At 34.9% G+C, this 12081-nt stretch overlaps 2 protein-coding genes across 2 annotated transcripts; both read right to left on the bottom strand.

Annotated features, from left to right (window-relative positions):
* Positions 1-257: 257 nt before the first annotated feature.
* Positions 258-7673, bottom strand: GSH1 (glutamate-cysteine ligase). Its single transcript, XM_020683986.3, has 16 exons — positions 7455-7673; positions 6670-7009; positions 5983-6133; positions 5540-5647; positions 4411-4503; positions 3710-3793; positions 3478-3546; positions 3330-3400; positions 3173-3241; positions 2855-2948; positions 2663-2752; positions 2493-2573; positions 2176-2268; positions 1660-1740; positions 1452-1521; positions 258-615 (listed from the first exon to the last, which is right to left on the bottom strand). The coding sequence occupies exons 2-16, from the start codon at positions 7005-7007 to the stop codon at positions 527-529; spliced, it is 1581 nt and encodes a 526-aa protein (XP_020539645.1). The 5' UTR covers positions 7008-7009; positions 7455-7673; the 3' UTR covers positions 258-526.
* A 1693-nt stretch (positions 7674-9366) lies between these two features.
* On the bottom strand, positions 9367-11447 carry LOC105645812 (Haloacid dehalogenase-like hydrolase (HAD) superfamily protein). The gene has a single exon (XM_012231519.4). It carries the CDS (start codon positions 10769-10771, stop codon positions 9638-9640), a length of 1134 nt encoding a protein of 377 aa, XP_012086909.1. The 5' UTR covers positions 10772-11447; the 3' UTR covers positions 9367-9637.
* Between the last annotated feature and the right edge of the window lie 634 nt (positions 11448-12081).

Here is a 12081-nt window from a genome sequence, read left to right as displayed (position 1 = left end):
CAAAATATTATCTACTTGACACTTATCGAAACAAAAAAGTGTAAATAGCTCCTGCAATATGTTAACATGGTAGGGTATCACAAAGCACATGGATACCTGTTGGCAGCCACATGGTCAAGGGATGGATAAGTCATTTTACATGAAATTAAAAACAAGCCCTCATAGAATTTATCAATGCCAAGAGATTAGCTTGTTAGTGCTGTGGACGTTAAAAAAAAAAAAAAAAAAAAAAAAGAAAAAGAAAAAGAAAAAAGATATTCAGTTCAACAGAGTTTGGTGTGGTTATTATCCAATGAGACATACAGAAGGATCCTCATGCCAAGGATACACACGATAAATTTATTCCTCTGAAGTCATCTATTTCTAACCATAGATGAGAAAGGACTTGATAACAGAAAATTCCTCTGAAGTCATCTATTTCTAACCATAGATGAGAAAGGAGTTGATAACAGAAACAACAACCGCTCACATCCAAAATTCAGTACAGGAGAAGGCTGCTTAAGTGCCCACAAGAATCTAATTCACCTCAATAGAGTAATTCTTCGAAAACAGGATCTACAGATTGCCCCCACTTTCCATTGTACAACTCCAAAAGTTTCTCAGCTGGTGTTACACCTGCCATAACAACATTGACATCGTAACCACCGAACTCATGCAAAAGACATAAATGAATAATCAAGGCTGCAAAGTAATTCACAGATTGCAATGTCCATAAATTTTTTAAAAGAGATACTGAGGTATTTAAGACAACATAACGTTCTCAAATTACAGCACATAAAACTATGATGTTGATGAATAATCATAACCTTTGCCATAAAGAAGTTCAACAGAAGGCAAGTTTATAACTTTTGCCATAAATAAAGGGGAAAAAAACATAATAATAATAATCTTTTTTAGCAGAACATAATGTACAATAATTCTGTCCCTTTCTCTAGGGATACGAGGATCTTTTCAATGCTTGCTCAAAAGTATCATCAGAATAATTTGTACGGGGAAATAAATTACCTGTTCAAGTCAGAAAGCTCTAATGGCCATAGGCATTCAGACACTTATATTGCGATTCCACGAGATGAAAAATTCAAAAAACAAAAAACAAAAGGGTCCCACGGTGGGATTTAAAACACCTAGCAAAGTACTAGCTCACACCTCTTACTACTAGATAAGCTTTTAACTGTTAGACCAAATGGTTTTCACGTCCACTCTTGCAGAGTTATGAGGGCAGAAGGAACTTGTTGAGTAAACCATTATATATATAACAAAAGGAATGCTAACACACATTTCTAGCATATTTGACCAAGTATAATACAAGGCAGATGTATATGCTAATCCATGGTTCTCATGACTGACATGCAAAATCTTGAACAGACATGAACAGCCAAGAGAAAAAACAGAATTTAACAGAGGCACAAAGTTCAGTAAGGAAAACAGATGCATAAAGTAGATTCAGTTACCTGTTCTAACCACCTCAGCCACCTCATTCAAGAACCCGACCTCCTTGAAGCCTCTCCTTTGCAAGCCATCCTGCAAACAAGCAAATGGATGTTTTTTTTTCATAAGGTATTAAATAAGCTTCTAAGATCCCTTTCAAAAAAAAAAAAAAAAAAGCTTCTAAGAGCACTTTCTTCTATTCAAAACGAAAAATTTATGAATGTAAGTTACCTTAGCCAGCTGTAGAACATCTTCAGCAACATGCCTCAATAATCCATCACGAAAAGGAGTCTTTAAACCAGTCACTGGAACCTACTAAGTACAAATATCAAAAAAGATTTTTCTATCTTAATTACAGTACAAACATGAGATCAGTAATTTGTTGTCGAACAAATATATGTGTGAAGAAAATTTATCCTAATTCAATCTACAGAATGCAGGTGCTGATTGCTGTATACACATTATGTCCTCTACAGGTATGACATTTAGTGAAGTGGTTAAAATATGAAATTTTCCCCCTCATTCCAGAGTATTCCAAAAATTTGCCAGAACAAGCATGAGATAGAAAAGAAAGTATCAAGTATATCTATTTATTACAGAACCATGGGAGGCACAAGTATATATTTTCTTACCAGAACAAGCACGTTGCTAACTTAGCATAGAATCTATAGATATAACTTGCTGCAATTTACTGCTTGTGCAGTGCAGATTTAGAGTTAATCAGATAGTGTAAGATCTTTGGATTACCTTATTCCTTAACATTTGTCTTTCTTCAGGAGTCCAATCAGCTACCATGTCAAGAACATGTTGAAGCGAGATTTCATCGTATAATAATCCTACCTGATATTTGATTGAAATCAACATGAGTTGATACAAATAACAGCATGCTCAGTAAGAATTAAATTGTTAGTCTTTAAGTTTCACATCTATGGCTGTAAGCTATTTGGAGTGTTCTATGGTTCTAATATTTCTATATCCAGCAACCTTCATTTCTACTCAAATAGTTATTACTAGATCATGTGAAGAAATAGATTGCACATGAACGGATTATAAAGGCCACCTACCCAAAATGCTGGCAATGCACACAACCTCCTCCAAGGCCCTCCATCAGCACCCCTCATTTCCAAGTATCGCTTCAGTCTGACCTGAAATAAAAAAACGTAACAGCATATAAGCCAGGACATCAAGTAAAATGATGTTCTAACAAATAGACCAAAATGCATATCATATAAACCTCAGGGAAAATTGTTGTTAAGTGATTCTCCCAATCATTAAGGGTTGGCAGTTCACCCGGAATGCAAGGAAGTTTTCCAGCCATAAAGTCCTGATAAGCAATGCATAGGATTTCAGGGGATTTGTGCAGTAAAATAGCATGAAAACAGAAGAAATCTGCAAATTTACAAGATTATTAAGAATAGATGGAAACCCTGAATGTCATTCCAGTGCAGTCAATATATTTCTTCTTCCGATAAACAAAATACATTGGAACATCAAGAGCATAATCGACATACTGCTCAAACCTGCAAAAGAATTTCAATAAAAAAATTCCATCACGTGGCCCAACTATTGATTTTATGGGGGAGATTTATCTTTGCTTATAAATGATGCACTTTTTTTTCTACATATGCAAGCATTTGAATGATAAGAAATTCTGAAACCTTTAGGCAAATTTAATCCCAGCAAGAGAAAGTGTGGAGAGAGTTAAGAATACACTATTTCCTAACAAACAAAATTTAAAACTCACCCAAATGAGTCATCAAAAACAAAAGGTAGCATGCCGGTGCGATCCTTATCAGTATCAGTCCAAATTTGGCTGTTTAGTGAAAAGAGTCACCAAAAAGTTCACAGAAAGCAAATAGGAAAATAGCAAGTACGGCTACTATATGATAATGTTTATATACCTTCTCATGCTAAGATAACCATTTGGCTTTCCTTCAGTGAAAGGTGAATTTGCAAACAAAGCTGTTGCTATCTGTTGGTTTGCAACAGTTAGATATAATGGAATTGGAGAAACTTCAAGTTAAAAATAGAATCTACAAAATTTCTCACCGGTTGCAAAGCAAGACCAGCGCGAAATTTCCTTATCATGTCAGCTTCAGAACTGAAATCCAGATTAACCTATTAACAAAGAATTTTGAAGCACACAAGTTATTGTTATTATCTACAACAGCAAATACACTTGGAGAGAAAAGATATTCAGAAGCACGTCACTAAAAATTAGTAGCGAGGAAGAGTTTGCTTTAGAATGGCCAAATCAGAATAATGTTGAAGTTTATCAAACCTGAACGGTGCATGTCCTGAACATCATATCAAGTCCCAATGAGCCAACTTTAGGCATGTAATTCCTCATGATATCGTACCTTCCCTGAGATAAAACGCATGTCAGCGTAGAAGCATAAGGGGGATTACTTGGTTTCAGTAATTATAAGCAGATTTGTTTCTAGAATTCTTTCCCTATGGATCTACTCCTGGATCTTTATACAAAAGAAATTTTACACAACTCAAACGAGAAAAAAATGGAGCTTGCAGCAAAAAAAAAAAAAAAGAATTCAGGAGTCAAGGACAACAATCAGAAAAAATGAAATTTTTGGTTTGCTGTATTTAATATGAAATACAGTGTGCTATAATGTGCAAAATCTAAATTTACTAACAGCTAAATGAGCAAGAGCACAGAAAGGGATGCTCCTCCTAATCCCTCCTTCCCCAACCCACCAAAAAAGAGGGTAACTTTACAACCAAAAAAACAGAAAGCAGAGGGGAAAAGAGACAAAAGTATATAGATAAGTCGTGCGCTGTTGTCTTATAACGTACTTTCATTTACTTGATTCCATCTATTTCCTGCAGTGCTATTTAAAATTATGATTTTTTTTCAACTTAGGAAGAATAAACAATTTCAATTCCAGAGTCTACAACTTTGATTAAGAATTTACGGATCATTGTATTTTCCATAACCCAAGTGGTTGAAATGGGGATAAATAATACCTTGGGCATAACAGGTATGTCTTTAAGTCCCCATTTGGGCTGGAAGCCAATTCCTAAGAATCCAATTCCCAATTCCTCTGCAACTGCTTTAACCTGGTAAAAATCAAAATACGATGACTGTTAATAAGTTTGAACATTATGTTGCCTATGCTTCTCAAAAAACATTGCCAAACATTGGCACAAGGTTGTGACGACAAAAATGATACCAACAAACAAATAATGAAAAAATTAACACCACCACATTAAATAACTGAATGTGAATGAAGTTTAGGAATACCTGATTCAAATACATTAAAAATATAGCATGATTGATCAGTTAATAAAAGAACAGGCAAAAAACAGGGGAAAAGAATTATTTTGCAGAGTAGAAAACATCTAACTGATCTAGAGTGATTTTGAACAGTAAAACAAAAAGTCAACAGACTCACATGCACTAGATTACAATGCTTCACATAATTTTCTTCCTTCAATATATCCAAAATAACAATGAGAATAATCATAGCATAAATAATGAACACAGCGGCCAGTTTGACCTAGCCCTTAATAAGGCAAGCTTATTAGTGGCAAAATGGCATGCCAGAAGACCGTCCCTTCTTAAAACAACCATCAATGTATCCATCACTGTTGAACATCTACTCCTGCTTGTTAGATTAAATATAAAGAAGAACAGGTAGAATTCTCATGGGTGAAGCAAAGAAAACAATTATTTTTTAATAAAGGGATCTAGAAGAAGCTAAATATATCCAGAGAAAAACAAAAAAATACACCAGAAGACAGAAGGGGATGATTAGGAGTTTATTTGACTCAAAAAGATGTTCGCACCAGCACCTCACTCCCCCACCATTGCACAAGAAACCCACGAGAGAGAGAGTCCAAAAGTTAATTATATACATAGAACTCCTATTAGTAATGATTTTCTGGAAAAACATACACTATGAACATGTTATATGGTTGTTGTGAAATATTCCAGAAATGATATCTGTTTCCAAATAAAAACAAGATGGTGATGATCAATTAATTATTTCGGGACAAAATGGTCTAAGTTATCAAAATATTAATATTACATGTAGACTTCCTGAAGCAAACTTTGCTGGTTCACACATACTGAAGTATGATATTTTCAACCTACCTGATAAAGATGCGAATTAACTTCAGCACAAGTTTGATGCAAGGTTTCAAGTGGTGCACCACTAAGCTCGAATTGGCCACCAGGCTCTAGTGATATGCTCTGCTTTCCCTGCCGCACAAAAAATTTTTATAAATATTCTTGCCAACGACAAAGGGATGAAGTTTCTTCACAACAGCCACAACGCATACACCATTGAGAAAATAATAGAGGAGAAAGTTATTTTTCCTACTTTCCCTGGCCCACACAATTTTTATGAATATTCTTGCCAATGACAAATGAATGTTTTTATTCACAATAGCCACAATACAGACACCATGAGAAAATAATAAAAGAACAAGTTATTTTTTCCCTCAAATAGGACATTATTTTTTCCCTCAAATGCCATGCCATACAAACAATGGAAAGAAGTACAAAGATGCAAAACATGCAAGCCACCTATTTACCTGTTTAAGTCCTATAATGTAGTCACCTTCCATTACTTTCTCCCAATCAAATCTCTCAGCAATACCATTAAGCAATTCTGCAATTTGTTCATATTTCATAGGGCGTAAAGTTCCAAGTTCAAATCCAAACTTCTCATGTTCCGTACCTATTCTGTGAAGAAGCATATAATTAAGTCAATAAATAATTAATCTGAAAAATCTCAAATATAAGAAAAAAAAAAAAAAAAAAAAGAAACTCAATGTTGAAAACAACCAAACAAAAGTGCGATATTAACAGCTTTGTAGCAAGCAACTCTTCCTCAAGAGAAGTAATTTGTGATATGACTTGAAAAACATGAAATTAAATGGCCTTCACCAGAGTGCTGATAGTAAAACACAGACTAGAGTGTAACCTTTATCTATACTTCAGGAAGTTGTAAGTAGAGCAGTTAACTTTGAAGTTTGAGTTTATTTACATGGTACTCACTGTGATAACATGGTAAGACATGTATAATGAATAGAACATTTATGACATGCAAAATAATGAATCCATACCATCTCAAAGGAACTCATCAAATGGGCTAATGATAATATAAATTATATGATTAAAGTAAATTATTGTTTCACAAAATTAATAAACAAAACAATATCAATTGATGTATTGGCTTAATGAAATAGTTAAAAAGGTTTATTGAAACGCATGTGCACCTCCACTGTTCCTTTGATTTGCATCCAGATGCAAGATATCCTACAAGATCCTCTTTAGTTAGTGGTTCTGTAGCAATCACAGCATCCTCAATAGGAGGACTTGCTGCAACAATCACTTGATTCCCTCTTTTGCTTCTTAACCATGAGTTTTCTGAAGTTGAAATCCGAGACATCTTGATAGAATTATACGATAATGAGGAGAATCTAGTATACATTTCTTTTGGTTTAGATGCCTCTATGCTGTTAACTACGCCGAAGACTACATTTTGACTGGTTTTAGAGCGTGGTATTTCAGTGGGGATATAATATGATATACCTGCCTGGGAAACAAGCGTCATGCCTGCAATAATATGTAAAATTGACTTCAATTAGAATATAAAAATTATAAAGCACAACTAAATTAATGGCCACCTCGAACATCCAAGAGCAAGCATGAGCATAAATATATTAATTTTACACAGTGCCATTGGCTGCAGTCAATTGAATTGTCATATCCCTTATTGATAATATAAGCACATTAAAACCATCAAATATCCAAGACAAAAAGCACAGAAGAAGTTAATAATTCAAAAGAAGAGGAGAAGGTAATTATCAAAACCAAGAACAATAAACGTCATCAAATGAAAACAGAAGCCCATCGAAATTTATCAACAATGAAAATGGTATTCAAAAGATATACATGCAAATAGAAAATTAAGTCTCAGGCAATTTATCCATTAAACGCGCAAATGTACACAAACAACATGCACAGAGAGAACAAAACAAAAGATATGAAAACACCTAACTGAACCAGAGAGAGAGAGAGAGAGAGAGAGAGAGAGAAGTAATTGTGTGATTCGAATATGAAGATGCCAATCAGGTTAGGTCAGAACGTAGCGGAATTGAGCTTTGAGATTTTCGTTGGAGGCTTCTATCCGGTGGAAAGTTTTCCTTCCCAGGGACACAGAAAGCAAGCCGAGAAAAGAAGAGAAATGAAATGGCGTTGCAGGAGATGATGATTAAATAGTGCGGCTCTAAACCGGTCCTTTACGGTCCACTTTAGCTCTGCTTAGTACACGTCAGCAGCTTTTAAGATTCTCGGGCATTTATGGACCTCCCTCATCATCATCGTCGTCCACTTTGTGTGTGCCATTTGATTCCTTATTTTTTATTACAAATTGTTTTCTTTTTCCCTTTTTGGCCTTGCTTTATTCTAATCTTTTTGTTATTTTTTTCTATTTTTTGGTAAAAAAAAAATATTTTTTTATTTATTAAAACTCGACGGGCAGATATAATACTGTGATCTCCCGCTCCTTTTTATTTAACAATGATAATCATAGTATCTGTTTGTTATAACTGTTTGTAATTTCTTTTTTTGGATAGTGATTATGAAATTTTTTTTCTTAATTGATGTATCATATTACATTGATACAATGAAACTGGAAGTCGGATGATGTATTTGATGACGTATCTACAGTGGTAACCGAACCAAATAAATAAATGTAATAACAAATATTTTAATTTTAAAATAATAATAATAATAAAAGTCATAGCAATAATAATAATTACAAGTAATTAGTATATTATACTTACAAGTAATTAGTCATAGCAAATCCGTATACGTTGCTTTAGCCAGTTGGCTGAAATTCAGGCTACTCAAGCTTGATGATTTGACCTGAGCTTGACTTTTTGCATCTGACCTGCTCTTCTCCATCGCATTCGCATGGTAACTTCACGACTTCTTTTTATTAGATTTGCGTTTCTTAATGTATGTATCCAGTTAATGATTGTAATTGTGAATTTCTGATCATTTAGTGAAAAACCATATTCTCAAAGCCGAAAACTGCAAAAAAAATCCTTTTGTTTTTTCTTTTTGACACATTACTGCATCATTATTGGTTCAGCAGTCCGATTTAGATGACATTTATTCACACGCAACAGTTGAGTTTGATAAGCTTTTTAATTAGCAGCTGATAAGAGTTCCAATCTGATGTTTATCAACTAAGTTTTGCAACTTCTTCGTTTCAGCTGGTTATTTTTGCTTTTATTATTCTCATAAAGTGTTATTCTCCTTTTTAATTAGCAAAGTCCTTCATAGTCGCTTAGATCTCTATTCTATATTACTTAACAATTTCATGGCGATAGGCCTGTTAATGGCAAGAAAGGAAAGCGAGGTTCATGCATGAGATTTGAGCCGCAAGCCCAAGACCAAGACCAGTGCAAATTAGCTGACTTAACTAACCCCTCTACCCGTGAGATAGATTAGTCACCAAACCCTATAAAAAATAGTTGCTCAACGCAACCTTTATATCAATAGATTCACAGAAGAAACTAGACCACGCAGAAAGCTATGCATGTCAAAAGAAAAAAACTTAGGAATCAGTTTTCATTGCCCATTTTCCATTCAGGGTCATTCTTGACCAATAAGCCTTTCTTTCACGCTCCTGTGCTATTAAGTGAACATAAGATGCAATGATGGAAATATACTTGCTGGGCATAGTCAAAATAGTATATAATTTCTAACAATTGAACACCAGAGTTTCGAGGAACCATCCAACAGTAATGATCTCTATTGCACACTTACCACTCCTGCTGCTGTTACTAGCCCCATCTGCAACTCTATCAGTATGATATGAACAATGTTTCAGTTTGACTGTCACACTTGCATAGTTAGTTCTGAAATGTGCAAACAGAGAAAAAGCAACACCAACATACAAATTATGGAAGGTCAATAATATATATATATAATATATATGGTACAGATAATACATATATGAAGATATTAAGGCAGTCCAATGCAGATTGCCTTCCTTTAATTGTTTGCCCTGTTTTTTCTTTCCTTTTTTTTTTCTTTTTTCACAGTTCTTTAACCATGTTTTCCCCTTAAGCACAAGGGTTTCTAAGCAATGATGTTACAAAGATATAATAGGGACTACTGTCAACAAGAATCTGATATAAACTGAAAAGCAATCTGTACAATTCATAGGGATCACCAGAAAATATCATCAACTCCCACCGAGGTTGATCGATCCTCCTCTTCCTCCTCCAGCTCCATCTCCGGTTCAAGAGATCCGAATTCTGGTGATTCAATATCAGCAAGGTTCTTCAGATCAACAATTGAAAGCTCATTTAGGTGTCTCACCACCAAGTCTGCAGCACTGAGCTCATACACCGGATGCTTGCTAGCAACAGCTACACATTTCATCCGAACATCATGAGCAGCCTCCACAGTCTGATTAGAGTTCCCAAACACAATACAACGTTCTGGAATAAATTTTAGAAGCTGTGCCGCATAAACAAACATCTCTGGGTCAGGCTTCCCCCTGTGAACATCTTCTGCTGCTACAATAGCACTGAAATACCCTTCTATCCCAATGCTTCCAATTGCAGTCTCAAGAGTTTTCCTTGGACGCGTAGATATCAATGCCATTGGTATCTTGTAATGCATCAAAACATTCACAAACTCTCTTGAGCCAGAACGTAACCTATATATTCCACCTTGCAAAGCTTGGTAAATTTCTTCCTTCCTAGCAGCCATTCTTCTCATTTCTGATGGATCTCTTGACCAACATAGAACTTCAGAAATTGCTTGCTCATTCTTCATCCCCTCTATTCGTCTTAAAATGAAAGCTGGAGGAGCCGATTTTCCTTCTTCTTGAGAAAGAGCAAGCCAGGCTTGCTTCTCAAGATCAGGATTATCCTCGATTATTACTCCCTCCCACTCAAATATGGCACCTAACCAGCCACAACCCATTCTTTCTTGTCGAAGCAAGGGGTTATGTAATGAAGGGTTATCTGCTCTATTTTCTGGTGGCCATAAACCTGGTTTTCGATCAACACTGTCATCAGGCCTGTAACTCCACGTACGTGGTATTCTCTCCTCCTCTCTATACGAATATGCCTCTTTGGTTAATTCCATTGCAAGGGCATTAATTGATGTATTTGCTAACGTACGAACTTTCAATCTCGGAGATAAACAAAAAATCCTTCTACCAAGAAATTGTGATCCTGAGATGCGACAGTTACTTGAAGATTTCCTTCTGTAGGAGGTACCTGTGTCGGATAATCCTCTACACATAGGCCTATACCCAACAAGAGATGTAGCTGCAATCGAGTCCACCATGTTTGCAACAATATATATAGCACAACCAAAACAAACCACAACTCTAGCTCAATAGACCCAATTCTGAGGACCCTTTTCACTTCTTACAGGTTTGAGCACAATTTAACCCACCCTTCTTTAATTTCGATCTCTAATAAGCCCTACCTAACGTACAATTATACCAGTGCAACCAACGTCAAATTGAAATACCAAAGAGAGTTTTATTGGTTTCAAATATTCTCGGTAAAGACTAAACGGAAAGAATAAAATAGCCTTCTAACAACAAAAACCCCAGGTTAATCCTCTTCAAAGCCAAACTAAGCATAATCCATTAAACCCAGCAATCTAAACCCCCAAATAAGTAATATAAACAGCTATTAAACCTATAAAAAACACAAAACCCAGAAGTAATACAATATATACAGCAAAGCCCCGCCAAAAATAACACAAATTAGAGCCTATAAATTGAGTAAAAACTGCATATAAATAGAAACTTGTATCTATATATTCTATATACAGAGAGAGGAAAGGAGAGGTAGCGAAGAACCTGGGGCTGTAATTAACTGTTGATTAAAGATTCCACCGATGAGATGAGAGAAAAAGGTGGAGAAACTAGAATCTTCACAGAATGGATATCTGAATCTCTTCTCTGTGATTTAGTTTCTCGAAGAAGGAAACGTGTGGTATTTTTTTTCCGTTTTTGTGGTTTATAATAACAGGCATTGACAGTAGACCGGTGATGCCGGCGAAATTGACCGGCTTGGAGTACACGTGCCGGTTAAGCATGTCAATTTTTTATAATTTTTTTTGTCAAATTTTTTAATTTTTTCTAGCGTAAACTATAGATGTACAGACGAGGACCATGTAATCCGATTCAGACTTACAGACAGTTAAGACTCTTTCGTCTCTTCCAAATGTATTTAATAGAGATTGAATTCAATGGTTCTTCTCTTCCAAATGTATTTAATGGAGATTGAATTCAATGATTCTTTCGACATACTCAATTTGCGTTCCTGCTAATTAAGCAACAAACTGTAGGTTAAAATTTTTAATTTCAGTAGTTTGTGTGACTCTCAATATTCCACGTTTTTATCAAATTTTAGTTGAATAAGGCTCAATAATTACATGAATATCAACGTTGACCTTTTTTTTCTGTAAATTGTAATTTATTAAATAAAGAAAAAAGGTTTAATACTCCACACATATTAGAAAGGATGTTTATTTCTTTTGTTTTATTTTAAAAATTTTCATTACATTTTGATGGTATTTGATAAAATTAAAAATTAAATGCTAAAAATTTAATAATTAGATTTTAAGTAGTGAGTTTAATT

Source organism: Jatropha curcas, chromosome 4 (genome assembly GCF_041381405.1).
Source record: "Jatropha curcas cultivar XTBG-Jc1 chromosome 4, XTBG_Jcur_1.0, whole genome shotgun sequence".
NCBI lineage: Eukaryota > Viridiplantae > Streptophyta > Magnoliopsida > Malpighiales > Euphorbiaceae > Jatropha > Jatropha curcas.
Note: the sequence above shows the minus strand (reverse complement) of the source record. Positions and strands in the feature narration are given on the sequence as shown.

Coding starts and splice junctions, on each gene's coding strand:
- GSH1 (XM_020683986.3), bottom strand. CDS start 7,007: ATGACGCTTGTTTCCCAGGCAGGTATATCATATTATATCCCCACTGAA. Junction 2,574..2,662: donor TAACAACAATTTTCCCTGAG/GTTTATATGATA, acceptor TTTTTATTTCAG/GTCAGACTGAAGCGATACTT. Junction 1,741..2,175: donor GACAAATGTTAAGGAATAAG/GTAATCCAAAGA, acceptor TGTACTTAGTAG/GTTCCAGTGACTGGTTTAAA.
- LOC105645812 (XM_012231519.4), bottom strand. CDS start 10,771: ATGGTGGACTCGATTGCAGCTACATCTCTTGTTGGGTATAGGCCTATG.